Source organism: Giraffa tippelskirchi, chromosome 4 (assembly GCF_054371585.1).
Source record: "Giraffa tippelskirchi isolate mGirTip1 chromosome 4, T2T-mGirTip1v1.2.pri, whole genome shotgun sequence".
Lineage (NCBI taxonomy): Eukaryota > Metazoa > Chordata > Mammalia > Artiodactyla > Giraffidae > Giraffa > Giraffa tippelskirchi.
This window is the reverse complement of record NC_137278.1, coordinates 110,031,479-110,051,610: the sequence shown is the minus strand read 5'-3', so window position 1 is coordinate 110,051,610 and position 20,132 is coordinate 110,031,479. Positions and strand designations below refer to the sequence as shown.

The window sequence follows — 20,132 nt, the reverse complement described above, 5'->3', positions numbered from 1 at the left end:
ATTTATATGCAGAGTACATCACGCGAAATGCCAGGCTAGATGAAGTACAAGCTGGAATCAAAATTGCCAGGAGAAATATCAATAACCTCAGATATGCAGATGACACCACCCTTATGGCAGAAAGTGAAGAAGAACTAAAGAGCCTCTTGATGAAAGTGAAAGAGGAGAGTGAAAAAGTTGGCTTAAAACTCAACATTCAGAAAACTAAGATCATGGCATCTGCTTCCATCACTTAATGGCAAACAGATGGAAACAATGTAAACAGTGACAGACTTTATTTTTTGGGGTTCCAAAAATCACTGCAGATGGTGATTGCAGCCATGAAATTAAAAGACTCTTGCTCCTTGGAAGAAAAGCTATGACCAAACTAGACAGCATATGAAAAAGCGGAGACATTACTTTATCAACAAAGATCCATCTAGTCAAAGCTCTGGTTTCTCCAGTAGTCATGTGAGGATGTGAGAGTTGGACTATAAAGAAAGCTGAGCACCAAAGAATTGATGCTTTTGAACTGTGGTGTTGGAGAAGACTCTTGAGAGACCCTTGGACTGCAAGAAGATCCAACCAGTCCATCCTAAAGGAAATCAGTCCTGAATATTCATTGGAAGGACTGATGTTGAAGCTGAAACTCCAATACTCTGGCCACCTTATGCGAAGAACTAACTCATTGGAAAAGACCCTGATGCTGGGAAAGTTTGAAGGCAGCAGGGGAAGGGGACAACAGAGGATGAGATGGTTGGATGGCATCACCAACTCGATGGACATGAGTTTGAGTAAGCTCTGGGAGTTGGTCATGGACAGAGAAGCCTGGCGTGCTGCAGTCCATGGGATCACAAAGAGTTGGACGCAATTGAGCGATTGAACTGACTGACTGAGTACTGATTTCAGATTTCTGGCATCCAGACAAGTGAGAGATTAAAGTTCTACTGTTTGAAGCCACATTTGTGATAATCTGTTACAGCAAGCACAAGAAACTAACACAATTATCTACTTAGCAGAGCAGTAGGGCAAGGGTGAGTCTTTAGCATGTAAGGGTGAGTTGAGGTCTGTGAGCATGCAGATCTCTGGGCCTTGTCCTCTGAGGTTTGATTTGTTATTCTGTGGGGAGGGGAGATGAAAGATGCAGTTTAGCTAGGTACCTCCTGCCACTGTGCACTATATTCCATGCTTTGCTTTTCTATTTCAAGTTAGTTTGTGCTGTGGGGTAGGGAGAGGTAGGAAATAGTAATTCTATTTAGCTATTCAGTTTGTTTTTGCATTAAGTTGGTCTGGGGTTAGACACATGATTAAGCACTACAGAATAATAGTTTAAAGTTTTGCACTCAAATCTGAGTTTGAATCCTAGTTATGACATTTACACCCTTTAAGAAATAAACAACATAAATTGATAAAGTTTTTACTCTCTTGAAGCCTCAGCTAACCTATCTGTGAAATGAGAATGAAAGCAGATCCCACATAATATATTATGTGAGGAATACAGACGTTTATGAAGAGCTTAGCCGTATACTAGGCATATGTGTATCTATGTCTGTGTGTATACATGTGTATGTATATATTTTCATACTAGAAATGTCCCATATAAACACACATATTACAGAATGTGTGTATATGACCAATTAGACAGATATATAAGGGTACTCATATGGAAATTTTATTAGGACTTTATCAGATAAAAATTGTTTTTTGTTCAAAATTCTATATTGTGCTTTAACTGACTTGGTGTTAGAGAATAATGAACATCGTTTAATATTAGTTGCCTATTATAGATGATATTAAATCTTCATTATAGGCTATAATTGCCAATATTAAGTGTTATAAATATAAAATTATAAAATACTGCATCAGTACCTATTAACCTGAAAATATATTCTCTGGGTTTTTAGTAAGTTCTTGCTTCTCCGTTTGTTGCAGAGTACAAAACAAAACAAGGAATTTTTGTTTTTTATTATGAAGTTATAAAACTGTTCTAAACTTACATAATATCTATCTATATATATTATATATAAGGGTAAAGCTATATATAATCATATTTTCCAAATGTATAATTTCACCATAAAATCTATAAATCATTATCCCATATGCCTGTACGCTCTCCCAAACTAACCAAAGCTTTCATTCCTGCTGTAGATGGAAGAAACAAGTATTGTATTAAAGAAAAACACTCATTTATGTTGCAAGTTTGGATGGAGGGGAAAGAGGAGAAGGATCCAAACACTAAAGAAGAAGGAGGGAGAGGTGGAAGAGGTTAAAATCTAAAGACTTGAATTTCAGACCTTATTTTGTTAAATGCATTTATTAATAAGTTTAAAAGCAATTTGGCCTAGACTCAAATAGTTGTTGTTTTTTAGTCTTAAATAGACATGAGACAAAACACTGATTCTTCCACTTACTGAAAAGGGACACAGGCAGCCTCAATGAGGCAAATTCTTGTGTAGGTTTGCTATGATGGTGCAATGAAAATGCAAGCGAAGCATCTAGTACAGCACTGGATAAAGATAGTTGGCATTTAATCTACAAGTGAATCAATAAGTGATGCTGATATGGCCACACTCTCAGGTCCACCTCTAAAGTTTGATGCTTTTATGATGCAATTTCATAATGGGTTTCCCAGGTGGCATTAGTGGTAAAGAACCACCTATAGTGCAGGACATATAAAAGACACGGGTTTGATCCTTGGGTCAGGAAGATCCCCTGGAGGAAGACATGGGAATCCACTCCAGTATTCTTGCCTGGAGAATCCCTTGCACAGAGGAGCCTTGTGGGCTACAGTCCATAGGACCATAAAAAGTAGGACATGACTAAAGTGACTTAGGATGCACGCATGTGATGCAATTTCATAATATTTTTTATGTTTGAAACATGACTAATACAAATTAAAGGGCAATACAATTTTTTAAAGTGTAACCCGATATGTCATGAATTTTTGTCTGTGGCTATCCACACAGGTCAGTTTAATTTAACTCATATTAAATCATTTAATAAAGGAGATTGAGTACATCTGCTGATTTTCAAGTAATTTATCTTATCAAAGATATACTTCTCAAATGAACATACTGAGGTCAAATGAAAAAGTTTCCCCCATTTCATTTTGTTTTTCTGTCCAATGGAAGTACTTTTACTTATAGGTTTTTAAGGTAAGAATATCACAGGTCACACTTAAAATCATCTTATATCTTAGTATACTGTTTTCCAAGCTAGGATTTTAAAATTTTCTCTTCTTTCATATTTTTTTTTTTTACTACTGAGTATTAAAAGTGGTAATTTTCTATTAATTTTAAGAAGGGCATTGAAAAAAATGGAGCAGTAAGTTCTTTTTAAAAATTAGACCATTTAAGGTAATAAAAGCTAAAATCATGAAAGGATTGCTACAAAATATGTTTTCTAATATTAGGTATGGCTGTATTTCATGTTTACTGGGATAGTGGCTTATCAGTGGGAAACAACTTACAGTATTTTAAGTCAAACTATTAGGGATAAGAACATTCTAAATGTTTAAGAAAGTGGTTGATATTCAAATATACAGCAGAAATACGAAGTACATTTGCAACTGTTTTTTTCCATACAGATATAAAGCTTAATAAGTACCTGCAAAAACAGAAATAAGTTACATCCTATCTTCAAAAAGAAAGAAAAATTTGTGTGTGGAAATCTGGTATCCAATTCAAAATTAGGTACTTAACTTTAATTTCTATTTGTCCTACTAATGACACAAACCAATCAAAATATTGACACTTATAAGAAAAACGTTTACACTATTTACTCTATATTATAAAGTTAATGTAGAAAAGCATTCTTATATTTTCAGCATCTACTTAATTTCTGAATAGCAGACTAGATAACATTTGTAAAAGTATTGTTTTTCATTGTAAATTAGACTTAATACATCTTAGGAAATATCTTTTTTACCTTACTATGGACACTGTTTTATAGTTACAAAGATTGAAAACCCAAGTACGTTTCTAAAAAGAAACACTGAACAGAAAGCATGGTCTTTGCTGTTTTATTAAATTAGTATAGCAGGTCAGCATTCCAACGGATTTCAGAGTTCATCAGTCTGATTTCCTCACTACAGAAATTAGTGAAGACTTTGAATATTTATGGAGTTTTTTCCTGAATCATCTAATCAGAATTAGAACTCCAGTGATCACTGTCCTTTAAACATGACACACTTTCAACGTCCCCATTTTATTTCAATTTCTTCATCCAGACTTTACATTATTAGTATACTGAGGAACTTCTAGAGACAAACTCAGTTTTAAAAATCATCAGAGTGATTTATATTAATAACATAAATAATTATATCAATAATTTAATATAAATTTCCTAATACTTGCAGTTTATGCTTATTCTTCTGAAATGTGAACCTAAATAAAAATAATGAAACCGTTAAGTAAACTACAAAGTAGATTTTTAGTTAGTGCTTCTTTAGAGATCAGAGCTCTATTTGTAGGAAAACATTTGTCTTCATTAAGCTATCTTTTTCTAGACATTCCAGAAGATGAACAGTTTCAAAATGGCAGGGGATCATGTGAATGGACTAACTTAGCAATATTCCACTCCTCTGAGTCATAGCGCTAGAATCCTGCAGTGTGCCATTTATAAGATTTTATTAAATCTTTAGAGCATTCCAATATTTTATCTTTTCCCTATTTGGTTAGAAACCTCATCTTATCTTACCTAAATAGATCCTTTAAAAGGGCAGCAATAACAAGCAGTGGCTGGAAGAATTAAAACTTGAAAGGGCAACATACAGATGAAACAACAGAATAATTTTTCTATCAAGAATAGCTTCCCTGTCTGGATTCCTGTAAACTATAGAAATGGAACAAAGATGCCTGTGAAATACAGGAATTATTGTGGCAGCCACAACTGTGTAGGACATGGACTCAGAGAATTAAGGGAAGACTAAAACCTATTATTTCATCTAGAAACAGAGAAGGGTAAGAGGCACCAGTTTTCCAAAAATCCTCATATCAGCAAGTTTCAAACAATATGATACAATAGGAAAGAAGGTAGAAGGTTGTGGCTGAGAAAACAATTGAGCTACTAGAGTGAGGTGAAGGGATGAGCCAGCGAAGAGGAAGGACAAGCTGTGAACTGCGTTTGCCAGATTCTCAGTTCTGCCCCATAATCTAATTCTTGGTTTGCAACTATTGCACATAATCAAATTTCCTAATCCCTCCATGCATTTACGAAGATTGTTAAATACCACGGTCTATTTTATTAGTGTTCTACTCTAACCAACGGAACTAACTGGCCAAGTGCTCTAATGGGCTATTTTAAAATAAAGAAAATTTTGTTTTCCAAACAACTTTTCCCCTACGTGTCTTTCATTTTTGTCTAAGAACCTTGCACTTGTGCCTCTGCATTTCAAATACATGTTGGGCATTTTTTTTTCCCGCTATTTTTAATCTACTGGGCATTCTGGACATTCCTGGTATTTATAGTTGACTAATTTATTTCCTCATGTAATCTCACCAAAGTTGTGGCATGCAGCATATATTTTGAATCCTGATACCACCCACCTAGAAATCACTTAACAGGTGCCATCCATATTAGTAACTTCATCTTTGGATAATGTTAAATATAGCATTGAATAAGCTCCTACAAACTTAGCTGTTTTTTTTTTTTCCAGGATGAATTTAGTCTTAAGCTTATTAAACAAAGATAGCAATAGATAACAGTTGAAACAATAAATATGATTTGGAACCTCTCAATAATCATGCTAATAAACTGCTGTAAAGACAAGTTCATATTGTTTTTAAATATGTGCTCTTTAGTCAATGATATTTGAAAGAATTATTGTTGAATTGTATGTTATAAAATACTATAATCAATTTTTTCTTTATACTATAAGGTAACCATTACAGAATGACATGGAAAAGAGCACATTAATATTATCTAATAATCTGAAATCATTATCATATTTATTTGAATTTCTTTAATTTCTATGTAATCCACTAACAACTACCTCTTCATGCAATCATATTCCCTTATGACATGACATAAAGGAAAATGTATTCCCATTGTTTTCCAACATTAAATCTTCTACCCAGACTTCAAATTTCCTCCTCTGCCACTTCCTTGAGGATCTGGCATTTCCCTGGAATCTCCTTCCCCCTCCTTACTGCTTCCTCCTTCTCTACTTCCCCTTTCCAAGACCCCCTCACCCTGTCTTCCTCTCAAACCATGTTTTCCCTTCAACAGGAAAATCTTAGAAAAATATTAAAGACTCAGTGGCTATCTGCAGCTCTCAGCCACTCTTGAACACATGATCATTCTTACAGAAGATGTTTACTTGAAGGTCATTAATGCCTGTCTAATTACTAGAACTAATTTTTCACCGTTGGTATACCAACCTATTTTTTATGTAGCACTGGACAGCATCCATCACATTTCCTTCATTTTACTTTTCCCTGCCCCACTAGGCTAACCCAAGTATGCACTATAGCTTAAGCTACCATAGCTACCCTAAGGATTAACAAATCCACATCTGTTGAACGACACTCTCAGTGATGGGCTCACTTTCTCACCACTCTTTTCACCCTTTTCTGACTCCTACACCTCTCCTCATCACATACATGCTGGCATATCCCACTGAGAACCTCAGCTTTCTTCCTATCTGGCTTTACACAGATCTCCTAGAGATCTCGTCCTTGTCCACTTCAATCAGTGCCTGCACACTAGGTATACTCTAACCAGTACCTTACTTCTGACCTTTTGGAAACACATGCCTAATTGCCTCCAGTCACCCCCACTTGACGTTCCAATGGATACATCAAATTATATTAGTGAAAATCTGAATTTGTTATCTCCCCCCATTCACCTTTTAACCTGTTTTCTCCCTCCATAATAACCATCTTATTTAATGGTAACTATTTACTCATTCAAGCCAAAAAATCAGAGAGTATTGCATAGTCCCTACATTTTTCATCCCCCACACCCAACTGAAAGTCAACACTTATGGATTCTACAATTCTCAGAAAGCACCTGGGGTGATCTTTTTAAATATTTCCATCAGATCATAACATGGTCCAGGTTTAAACGTCTTCTGAAGGCTCCTCAGTCAACAGAGTAACACAGCGGACCTTCCTTTGGTTCCACATAATTAGGCTTCCATCTTCCCCTCTGAACATCTCTCACTGCTCAAACCACGTGGTCTTCTGTTTCTGGAACACAGCAAGCTCACTCCCTCCACATTCCTTTTCTTCTTCCCTATGTAACACTGTCGTCATTACTTATTTGAATATTTGTTTCTGATTCTCAAGTGAACCCATACCTGGTGCCTTATGTGCTCAGTTAATCTTATCCAAATATGAACATCTGGCTGTTATTCATCAATTTCCTGTAGATTCACACTACAAGAGAACGTCTGTTCTTAAAGGCTTAAAATAATCCAGAAAAGGTTTCCCTTGTAGCTCAGCTGGTAAAGAATCTGCCTGCAATGCGGGGGACCTGGATTTGATCCCTGGGTTGGGAAGATCTCCTGGAGGAGGGAAAGGCTATTTATTTCAGTATTCTGGCCTGGAGAATTCCATGGACTGTATAGTCCATAGGGTTGCAAAGAGTCAGACATGACTGAGCGACTAACTGTTGAATAAAAGGTTATCAAGTTTAAAATTAAAAAAAAAAAAACAAAAACACTGTGTAACTAGAAATAGTATCAGACCTAGTTTTACCTTACCTTTTGTTATCAAACATGAATGCCAACCCAAAGGCCATGAACAATCCTTTATACATACATATATATAAAGAATTGGACAAGTAGTTCTATGAGTAAGGACAGTGCTCACTGTTACTAATGCAGCACTGCTTGGCTGTTACACAAAAAAAGAAGCAGCCCACATCCTGTTTGGGATAGATATGTGAACTTTATAAACCTAGTCATGCTATCATAATTCTATTTCCTCTACTTTCTTATCTCAGTTAAAATCTGGAATTTTTATTCATTAATAACATGTTACCAATGCCAATTTTTAAGAACAGAGGCAAAAATGATTCAACCAAAAAAAGTTACATTTGTGTCACATGTATTCTTGTGAATCACCACAGGGAAGTCATGCCGATTTCAGGTTAAAAATTCAACCACAAAAAAAAAAAAAAATGAGGTTACAAGTCATTATTACTCAGAATTCAGTGTAATTCTAAACTTTTGGCTGGAAAAACACCTATTTTATAGCATATGCATTTCTCAGGTTTTGGTTTTTCTGGTTTTTTTTTTTCATCAGAAGCAGAAATATCAACATAGCATGTATACTAGATGTTATATGACATTTGAGGGCTAAAGGAGCAGGAAGTAATAAAATTAAGAGAACCTTATGAGATATTTTCATATTTGTAGAATCTTAGGCACAGATGTTTCAGATGAATATCCAAGGACTGCATCTCTGTCTATAGTTATGAGCTTTGGAGGTTTGTTTATTATTTATCATGAAGCAATAGCTTGGCTATTCACTGAACTGTTATCAGAATCAAGTTGGAAAGACAGCAGTGAAGGTAAGAATTTTAGTATCCAACATCTCTTGATGATTGAAATAAGGAAAGTAAAACCAATAGTGTTGGGTATGAGAAACTAACATGTGATATTCAGAGACTATAGTGCTTTTTAATGAGAAACCTTAAAAATCTTTTAACAGGAATTAATTAATGAACGTGCCCTTTAGAAAGTTTGTAGCAGTACTATGCTGCATTTCCATATCAGTTTGGGTTGCAAAGAATGTCCACAGTTCCATGTTATTATCATGTTGTAATTAGGGTTCATTTTACAGATGAGAAAGCAGAGGGTCAGAGAAGTTACATGTCTTTACCAACATCAAGGAGTTTTCACTGCAGCAGGGCCTGAAGGTATTATAATTGCTTCCAGGAAAACTTCAGGAAACAACCATAATTAATTTTTATAGAGTCGTCTTTGCGCCCCGAGTAATTAGATCAAAAACTTTCCCTAAAACTAAAGTGTTTTACAGAGAATCTTTCTTTATAGTGATTTTTTTCACAACAGCAGCAGAGAGTTCATGACACGGTAATAGGTCCTTAGAGTGCTTAAACACACACACACACACACCAGACATGCTAGTTAGTCACTCTTTAAAACTAAGTTATTTTTTATTATTTTGGATTTCAGTTTTCCGACATTATCTATACCAGGTCAGCAGGTCAAAAAGTTTATCATTTCTTTTCATTCTTCCTATTGCTGTCAATTGAGTACTCATTATTTTTATTTTAAATGTCTATTCTATGCTAAAAAGAGTTTTAGAAAAACCTCATCTTCTGAATTTTGACTGTCACTCCTAATTATATCTGCTGACATAACTTCAGCTAAGGCATTTTGGTTTCAGGTTGTCTTATAAAATTAAGTTGTGGTTATTTAATTAATACGGCAGTGGTCTTCTAATCTCAGCAGTTTATCAATCTATTGTTTTATTACAAAACTTTACCGTTTACCAACTGGTAAAGATAAGAGAGGGCTGTGGGAGATACAGACCTCTAGATCGGTGACTTTCTGGAAAAGGCTATGAATCATATCCCCTAGTTAGTCCCTGCTCAGTAAAACCAGCAGCCTGCCTTTATAGAGTCATTTCCAAAAGTGCTGAAGAGTCCATATGTTTATACTGGACTTAGTTATGAGCAAAGAAATACAATTTATACATTTTTTAAATGCACATGACAACTTTTGTTCTTCAAATCAGTTGTTCAGACAAAAAGGCTCAACTTAAAAGTGGAAATGGGATTTCCTGCCACCAGTGAAATTATTCAGACATCAGAACACAAAAAATGTCAAGGATCCGATAAAACACCTGGAGACTGTTTTTTCAAAAGTTATACATATTCAAACATACTGATGCTATCACTTTTTTTCTAAATTGCACCCAAAGAAATATATATACATGATAGAATACAATCAAATTTTTTCTTGAATAAGCAGGAACATATGCAAAATAAATTTCTAGTCCATTTATAAATGCAGTTAACTCTGGAAGTGAAGACAGGCATTATATTTAGAATAAACATGATTCTTACCATCTGAGACTGACTCCTAGGACATCCATTGATATCTTCAACTTTTTCATTTGCTAAAGCCAAGAAATAAAATAAAAGAGAGAAAAAAAGAACGACATGCTTAAGCCATGAAGTGAAACACACACACAAGAGACTAAGAAAAAAAAAAAGAAAAAATACAAGCAAAACGCTGCTGCTACATTCACTTTGTCTCCTAAGCTGTACAAGAGGACACACTTGTTAGCAGCCACCAAGTCCATATGCACAAATCAGGCAAATAAAAAAACAAAAAAAGTGACTGAGAAGGAAGTTGCTGCTAATTCCTCAGCTTGTGCCAAATGACTGCTGACATGAAACCTTTCACAATTGTCCCTGCTGGATCAGGATACAGTTTCAAGGAATCTCAGAGTGTATGAGTTGCTCCAGCTAACAAAAAGCACACATGGGAGACATATGGTTTAATGAAGCGTTCATTTCTGACAATTCAGTGTATGTAACAATACAGCTCTAGCCATCTACAAGTATGGCCAAACTGCCTTTTTCAAACATTCTCACATAAACATTTTAATTAAATCACAGGGAGAGCTACATTAATCTCATAGACACATGGACCAAGTTTCTAAGCATTTGACTTAAATTCTATTTTACCCAAAGTAGGTGGGGGCAGAGACTTTCAAGTTTTGTTTTTTTTTCCCCAGAGGGTAGGTCTTACCAATGATCTGGATGATTTCTGCTAGCAGTACTCCATCTGCAATGTCTTGCTGTAAATCCTTGATCAGCCGCTTGTGGCCCGATTTTGCTAGGTAGTGGTTAGCCCAGTCCGTGTAAATCTGTTGAACAGAGGGAGGGAAGAAGTGAGATGAGATGAGGGAAAAGAGAGGCAATAAAAATGCTTAAGACAAATGTTGGATTCAAAGGGATGTTATTCTGGATCACATTCCAGCTTAAGAAGTCATAGCTCAAAAGGAAATAGTTGTAAAATAATTTTTAAATTCACTCTTTTTCAAAACCAGGGACTAGTCACTTGTGACAGAGCAAAACTCCCTTCCTGGATGACTACTGAGGAAGCTCCTGTTTGCAAATCAGTTTCAGTTCTTACTCTCTTGTCTCTGGCTCCAACATACTGAAAATAATCCTGTCTGTCCTTGTAAAAGGAAGCCACCTGGATTGACTTATATAGGAATCTCACTATAAAAATGTGTATTTCTCTGAGCAGACTTTATTAAATCTGTCATGTGAGATACTGCATGTGATAATATTTTGGCATCATTTTATGAAATAATTGCAGATGCCTAAGCTATTTTATTTGAATTGTCAAATTCCATTTCAGCTTCTCATAATGTGTTTTTATAAGAGAATAGAAGAAATAAATGTAGCTATTATATAGAAATTATCATTAATATAGAATTGAGGTATAGAATATGAACTCTAAGCTTGGCTATCTATATAAAGCAGAGGTGTCTCTCCAAGAACAGATTATGATAGAGGAAAATATTGAAACTGTTCAAAAACTTCATAAAAATAAAATATTACTAATTTTTCAAATGTTATAGGCACTTACTGATGTTAATAGTTTCAAATGTTATAGGCACTTACTGATGATAATCTAATTATAAGGATAAAACTTCAATTTAATGAGAGGCTCACATGGACATATTAGTATACTTATTACAAGGCAGACCATAACATAATGTGATAGAAGAATGAAAACTTGAAATAAGAACAGAGGAGGACAAATAACTGAGAAATATAAAAATGCGTTATAGAAGAAGCACTGGAATTAGAACTGGAAACATAATAGAACCTGAAGATAGGAAGTGAAGGGAAGGGCTTTCCCCTAGAGGGTACCAAATACAGAGAGGCAGAGGAACAAAGGAATCAAGGGCACAGTTGAAAATCATGTAATTACGGCAGGATGCCTGAAATTAGGACAAATCAGATGGAAAGGTAAGCTGTGCCTTGTGGTCATGAGCACAGACCCAAGCAAAATGCAAAAAAAAAAAAAGAAAGAAAGAAAGAAATTTTTTTTCTAACAAAATTAATACCTGTTTTTATAAAAATAAAGTAAAACAGAAGTGTAAAACTGGACAAATAAAAGTTTACCATAACTTGCAACCCCACCCACTTTTGAATAAATTGATATAAATAGTTCTAGACCTTTTTATACACCTACACACTTCACCACATGACATCATATTACACACCACACACACATATTCATGACAGAATGCATAACCAAATCTAGCTCAATTTTACCTATCACTCTGCATTTTCATCATTTTCTGTAACAATATGTTAATAACACTTCTAAAACCATTTTACAAAAATGTATCACTATTTTTGATGTTATATTATACATAGTATCAATCCCCTCTAATGAAAGATACTTATTTTGTTTAAAAATGTTTCCATTGCTTCTAAGTTTGTAAGACATCTTATATATGTCTTGGCACATACCTATACTAGTATTTTTTATAGGACCAAAATCTAAAACTGGGGCTGCCAAGTGTTTTTTAATGGATCCTAGGTACAAACAATTCAAAATATAACACAAAAGAAAAAGGATGTTTCTTTATTTTAGAAACTATAAGGTGGCATCTTAGTGCATATGTACTGGTAGAATGTGTTCTGATATCAGTAATTTGAGGTATATCCTACTGCATAAGAAAAACATATATGATGGCAATACGACATCTTGTTTCTTCACATTCATTATCTTCTTTATACTGAAGATTATTAAAGTGCAAGAAAAATCACTTGCACGAGTGTCTCCTTAATTAGAAAACAATCACAATTTCTAGATTGACATTTTTATTTGTTGATCATCTTCCTCAATTAAGATTTTATTCTACTTGTGTTGTTGCAAAATTTTAATTTTATAAGATTTACACTGTTTATAATCTTTAAAAATTGAGCACTTTCCCTTCACCTACACGTCAATCAAATGATAGCATTAATCATTTGCTGTCTAGTAGAAACTTCAGTGTGGGCCAGACTTTATTTGTGCCTATCACCAAGGCAGCAAATTATTTATAAGGACCAGTTAACTGACTGTAAAGGATCCACAATGATGAAGAATATGAGTTCTGGGGTCAAGCACACATGGCTTGGAGGCCCAGCAGACTATTTGCTACCCACTGGGGCCTTGAATAAATTACTTATATTTTCTAAACCTGATTCCTCATCTGCAAAATAAGGATAATATAATACTTATAGTATTATGTCAGGACCAATAAGATTGAACTTGTAAAGGGCCTGTCACAGAGTTAATCCTAAAAAAAGACCTATTATTTTATGGCATCTAAATGTTATTTGCTATGGTGGCTTTCCAACAAATATTTGTTGACGTTATCATTGCTCAAAGGTTAAAAAATGTGGAAGTATTGGCAGTCGAAGACTGGAGAAACTGTATTCCTTGTTTTCTTACACTAGTCACATCTCTGACTCCTGCTATCTAATTCACTGAGGCCACAGATCTGTCCCCCATCCAAACTCTGAGGAATGTGTCCAATTTTGAGGCTGCAATGTTCTCATCCAGGCCTGCAGTGAATGCCTCCATCCTTACACCACCTCCAACAAAGCTCATACTGCACGGATGCTTTTATTTTTTTTTTTAAATGAAGGCATTAAATTACAGAAATTATGCTTATTTAATATTCATTTAAATATATACAAAATGAAATGTGTAAAAAGTAAAAACAATAATACTTTTATTCTCCAAATGCATGCTGACAGTGCCTTATCCTCTATCCAAAGCCCTCTGGGACTTAGGTGAGAAAACAGATGGGAAGTCAGCTGGTTGGCTTCAAGACTTTGTTGAGAAAGCCTCTGACTGAGCTCAAGAAACATTTTTTCACTTGGTCCAGGATTCTTCTAAAGGGATCCCAAGCCCAAGTACTTTGACTTGTCCAGCATCTCCAACATGTGAAATTTTGCTCAGACAATAACTCTGACTTAGCTACAATCAGAAAAATATATTCAGACTAAATAAATGAACTTAAAAATTAGTTCCTATGCATTTTACTTAGTCCTTTTAATAGACATGTGTAGAAGATACTTAATTCAAATAAATCAGTGTTTTCCAAAGGGTTATAATATAGATGATGAAATATAAAACAATTATCTAGAAACTTCTATACATTTTAAATATTAAATATAAGCTTATAGTTTCATATCTTTAATAAATAAAAACTTAAATTTAAAAAAGTGAAAATAGGAAGTGTGTCTTTAAGAAGACAGTCTTCAAGCAAAGGACACATGGTATATGCTGCTGCTGCTGCTGCTGCTGCTAAGTCGCTCCAGTCGTGTCTGACTCTGCTCGACCCCATAGACGGCAGCCCATCAGGCTCCGCCATCCCTGGGATTCTCCAGGCAAGAACACTGGAGTGGGTTGCCATTTCCTTCTCCAATGCATGAAAGTGAAAAGTGAAAGTGAAAGTGAAGTCGCTCAATCGTGTCCAACTCTTCGCGACCCCATGGACTGCAGCCTGCCAGACTCCTCCATCCATGGGATTCTCCAGGCAAGAGTGCTGGAGTGGGGTGCCATTGCCTTCTCCACATGGTATATAAATGTGTTTAAAAATCATCAATAAACTTACTGTAATAATCTGATGAGAGAAGATACAAACAACCTTGTCAACCATCATTGAAATCTGTTGTTCAAATAAATACAGAATTTATTTGAACAGAATGGTGACATCAGAGTGGTGAAATTATGACCAGATTTTGGATCTGAGCTCCAAAGTTGCCCTTGGTTAATTTCCACAAAAATAAATCACATCATTTAACCTTTCAGCCTCAGTTGAATGAGCAAAATGTGTGGCAACATATTTTGTAGGATTATATTACAAATTAGAGGGATTATTTTGGGGGTGAAGAAACTGATATAATTGAAAATAACATCAAATTACTCATAAATCAATATTTTGTATTTTCTATAGCAGGATCACTGAGTATTTAAGTCATCAAGGTTCTGACCAAAACTTTAAATAGCATTTACCTTTAAGCATCTTAAGCCAACTTTCCTCAACCATTTTAACTGCAATGTTATGAATGTAAATGTCATCTCATGTAGTAATTATATTTCAGTTAATTCAAAAGAATTAACGATATTACACTTACCAAAGTGCTACTTAGAAACTCTAGCACATTTGTATGTCTAATTATTCATTCACAATAATTTAAAATAATAGAATGAAATGCACCATGGCATATTTTATACTTCATATTTATCAGCATGTGTTTTAGGGCCTGTATGCAACAGCAGGTATTCTTTAAGGAACAATCTACAGGGCTGAAATTTCTGCTCTGCCATTTAATATCCATGTGGATACTGACTGAACATTTATTTCCTCTCAGTATCAGATTTTCTTCACCTATAAAATGGTAATAATAGTATTCTCTATGAATGGAATTACTGTAGGATTGAATAAATGTATACTCTTGGGATATGGCCTTTCACTTTACTAAATATGCGTTAAGTGTCAAATAGTGTTAGTAGTTCATGTTTCAATATAAAATATATTTATGTTAATTGTAATTAGTTTATTAACATAATTCATCAGTATCACTGTCAAATCCTTAAAAATTAGCTGTCTACCCAAATGGAGGTAACCTAACTAATGAAGGAAAATCGCTGCAAGTTATAATGATGTCTTAAGTATTGATCCTATAATTTTTCTTTTACAGTGCTCACTTCAGCAGCACACACAATAAAATATTTCTTTTACAATGTTTGATGCTTGTTTTTAAATTACAAAATAATAGGGTCAAAGAGAAGGCAATATTCGTGATTTCAAGCCATATTATAAAGCTATGATCATCAAAACAATATGATAGTGGCATAAAAACCAATACATAGACCAATGGAACAAATCTGAAAACGTAAAAATAACCCAAGCATATAAAGTCAAGTAACATTTGACAAAAGGGCTAAGAACACTCAATGGAGAAAAGGCAGTTAATTCAGTAAATGGTGCTGAGATAATTAGATATTCACACATGAAAGAATGAAACTGCACCCATGTCTTATGCCACTTTACAAAAATTAACACAAAATGGATTAAGACTTGAAACCATGAAACTCCTAGAAATAAACATAGGAATCAATTCTTTGACATGGGTGTTGGGAATGAATTTTTGAATATGACATGTAAAGCTCAAAAAAAGAAATTAAAAAAAGAACCAGTGGGACTGTACCAAACCAAAAAGCTTGACACAGCAAAAGAAACTATCAATAAAGTGAAAAAACTACCCATAAAATGGGAAAAATATTTGCAAACTATGTGATAAAGGAATTGATATCTAAAATACATTTTTAAAAATTATATAATGCAATAGGAAAAAATACAAATAATTGAATTAAAAATAGGCAAAGGATCTGAATAGACATTTCTCTAAAGAAAATATACAGAAGGCCAACAAGTAGGAGCAAAGAAGTTTAGTATCACCAATCATTAGGGAAATGCAAATTAAAACCACAATGTGATATTACCTCATGCCTGTTAGAATGGCTGTTATCAAAAAGATGAGATAATAAACACTGGTGTGAATATGGAAAAAAGACTTCCTCCTCCTCGCTTTTTTCTTTTTACTCTATCTATGTGAGAAGATGGATGTTAATGAACCTATTGTAGTAATAATTTCACAGTATATATAAACCAAAGGCTTCCCAGGTAGTGCTAGTGGTAAAGAACTCACTTGCTAATGTAGGAGACGTAAGAGACATGGGTTTGATCCTTGGGTTGGGAAGATACTCTGGAGGAGCAAGAGATGGCAACCCACCCAGTATTCTTGTGTGGAGAATCCCATGGACAGAGGAGCCTGGAAGGCTAGTCCCTAGAGTTGCACAGAATTGGACACGACTGTAGCTACTTAGCACACACACCGGCATATATAACCAAACTATCAGGCTGTATGCCTTAGACTTATAGAGTGATATATATCAATTATTTCTCAATAAAACTGCAATGGATAAATAAATATGGCAAAACACACAAAACAAACAAAAATAGAAGACAATACATAGACACCACATTGCTTTTGTTCTGTTACAGTAAAACAACATCACAAGTTCTACTTTGATTCTCCAAGGAGTCTTAAACTTTTGCTCCTGATGACTTCTTTTTAATTACTGACAACATAATGTACTGCTGTTGTGTATCACAGCAATCTATTCCTGAATTTTTTAACCATAATTTCAGAATTTGATGAGTGTATTTTAAGTAACCTGACAGTTAAATAAAATAATTATGACTTTTTATTATTGCATATGCTGCACTGCTGCTGCTGCTAAGTCGCTTCAGTCATGTCCGACTCTGTGCGACCCCATAGATGGCAGTCTACCAGGCTCCCCTGTCCCTGCGATTCCCCAGGCAAGAACACTGGAGTGGGTTGCCATTTCCTTCTCCAATGTATCAAAGTGAAAAGTGAAAGTGAAGTCGCTCAATTGTGTCCGATTCTTAGCGACCCCATGGACTGCAGCCTACCAGGCTCCTCCGTCCATGGGATTTTCCAGCACTGGAGTGGGGTGCCATTGCCTTCTCTAGCATATGCTGCACAGAGGTACACAAATATGTCAGTGAGAGACAATAATTTATTTATAATGAGTGCTAAATGATCGAAAGAATGTAGAGAAGTAGGTTGGGAAAGACAGACTCTTTAGTCAAGAATCTATTTTAATAGAAATACATTAACCTATAACCTAAAGTCCTGAATATTCATTGAAAGGACTGATGCTGAAGCTGAAACGCCAGTACTTTGGTCACCTGCTGTGAAGAATTGACTCCCTGGAAAAGACCCTGATGCTGGAAAAAATCAAGAGGAGAAGGGGACGACTGAGGATGAGATAGTTGGATGGCATCACCGACTCTATGGACATGAGTCTGAGCAAGTTCTGGGAGTTGGTGATGGGCAGGGAAGCCTGGCGTGCTGCAGTCCATGGGGTCACAAAGAGTCGGTCACAACTGAGTGACTAAACTGATAACCTAATTAGAAAATATTATAAGTGAAGTCTGATAATTTTTAAATATTAGTTGAGCCAGTTTTAACCCTGCACTTACTTATACCATTAGTTTCTCCCCAACATTCAACAAGCGGTGACATTGCCATAAGCACTACTCTCCAGTTTATTCAAATCACTGCCTTTCAGAAGTCAAATAGGCTCTTCTAAATACATAGTAGACAGAAATCATTTTGAAAGCCAAGAATTTCCATGGCAATAAGAGGCTTCTGCATTATATAAAGAGTAGTAAGCACTTAAAAGATAAGCCATGAATGGTGGATTAGGGAAGTATTTTTCCCAAAAAGAGAACTGGTACTGGCAAGACAACTGGAAGAAAGGAAAGGTGCTAAGATGCGACCTAACAGGCCACTTGCCTGGGTAGAATTTCACACTAACATCTGGACCCAAGAAGGACTCACAAAGCATAACATGTACCAAAAGTTTACGGGACAGCATCTGTTTGTGTGTTTTTGCTTTTCTCCAATTCCTGAAAACAATATGGAATTGTCTAAGGGAAAGGCACTTATCCTAGAGAGTATTTGAAATCAAGACAGGAAGAATGCTTAGAACTGATACGTGAAAGGACAAAAAGTAAGAAAGATGTGACCACAGTTTATGATAAGTACAATCTGACAGGCCTCATAAATTTCACCACTCACCAGGCAGCAGCAGTGATGGGCACCAATGGCCCAGAAGACGTGGCATCACAGTGCCATGGGAACAAGTATCTCTGTGCACCAACGCTCCGCAGACTACCCTTCAGAAAGAAAGGTGCACAAGGGAAGGAGAAGATCTGGAATTGACTGGCCCTTTTCTGATAACACTGGGCTTTAAACTGGAAGTAACTGAATACTTTGATTTGGGAAAAATCAATTTTCTCCTGCTGAATAGGAACAGAGAATTAAAAGCTGTAATTTTATATACCTCAGTATACGACTAAAAATCCATGAACAATTGGCAAACTTGGACAAAAGGACTAGAAAAATTACTAAGGATTTAAGATTTAAAACATGCTATTTTTAGTCAGCTTGAAATTTGATCCCACACTGGATCTTCAGTTGTTATCACGGAACTGATAAGACCAACAATCCATGGAGGTCAATGTCATGGCTCTTGCAGACCTTCTAGAAATCTCAATACTGAGGGCTATGAGTGAGTGTAAGTGCTCAGTCATGTCTGACTCCTTGCGACCCCAAGGACTATAGCCTACCATGCTTCTCTGTCCATGGGATTTTCCAGCCAAGAATACTGGAGTGGGTTGCCATTTCCCTCTCCAAGACATCTTCCTGACCCAGGGACTGAACCCACATTTCTTGCGTCTCCGACATTGGGAGGTGGATTCTTTACCACTGCAACATCTGGGAAGTCTCAAGAGGTACTATTATAAAATGAACACATTAAAAGCTTTTGATAATATCAGTATCATCACAATGTATGTAATAGATTCACCAAGTATATGGTTAACTCAGTTAGCAGGAAAATACTGTTTATGCAGTTTTTCAAAAAAATTCAAGTTTGGAGGTTGATTAAAAGTGAACATTAATTTTGCTTATAGAATTAGCAAAGACTTAAACATGATAATATTTAGTGCTGGCAAGAGTGTTTCTGGGCATTCTTATAAACTTCCAGATGAATGTAAATTGATCAACTTTTCTGAAAAGCCACCTCCCAGATTCAGAAGTAGTGCTTCTCAGTATTTTTGAGGGGGACCTTCATTGCCACTGTATTTCTTTGACAAGTTAATTGTGTATTGGCCCATTTTTTCTTAGGGTGGTCACTTTTTTAATCACTGATATGTAAGCCCTTGTATGACTGATTATTTAATTAGTTTCCCCTAGTAGATTGACTTATTTAGTTTTGTTGGCCTTATATCCAAAGTGCCTATTGTATTCCCTGGCATACAGTAGTCACTCAATAAAAACTTGTTAAATAAATGAGTGAGTTGAATAACAGTTACTTGGTAGGCTGCAGTCCATGGGGTCGCTAAGAGTCGGACACAACCGAGCGACTTCACTTTCATTTTTCACTTTCATGAATTGGAGAAGGAAATGGCAACCCACTCCAGTGTTCTTGCCTGGAGAATCCCAGAGATGGGGGAGCCTGGTGGGCTGCTGTCTATGGGGTCGCACAGAGT

At 35.5% G+C, this 20,132-nt stretch overlaps 1 protein-coding gene across 3 annotated transcripts in view; it reads right to left on the bottom strand.

Moving 5' to 3' along the window:
* Positions 1-20,132, bottom strand: part of NAV3 (neuron navigator 3) — a 375,406-nt gene that overhangs the window by 253,662 nt on the left and 101,612 nt on the right. For all 3 annotated transcript variants that reach the window (XM_081483945.1, XM_081483946.1, XM_081483947.1), the window contains exons 2-3: positions 10,709-10,826; positions 10,018-10,070 (exon numbers count right to left, since the gene is read on the bottom strand). In XM_081483945.1, the coding sequence (XP_081340071.1) occupies positions 10,018-10,070; positions 10,709-10,826 (171 nt within the window). The remainder of the gene's footprint in view (positions 1-10,017; positions 10,071-10,708; positions 10,827-20,132) is intronic.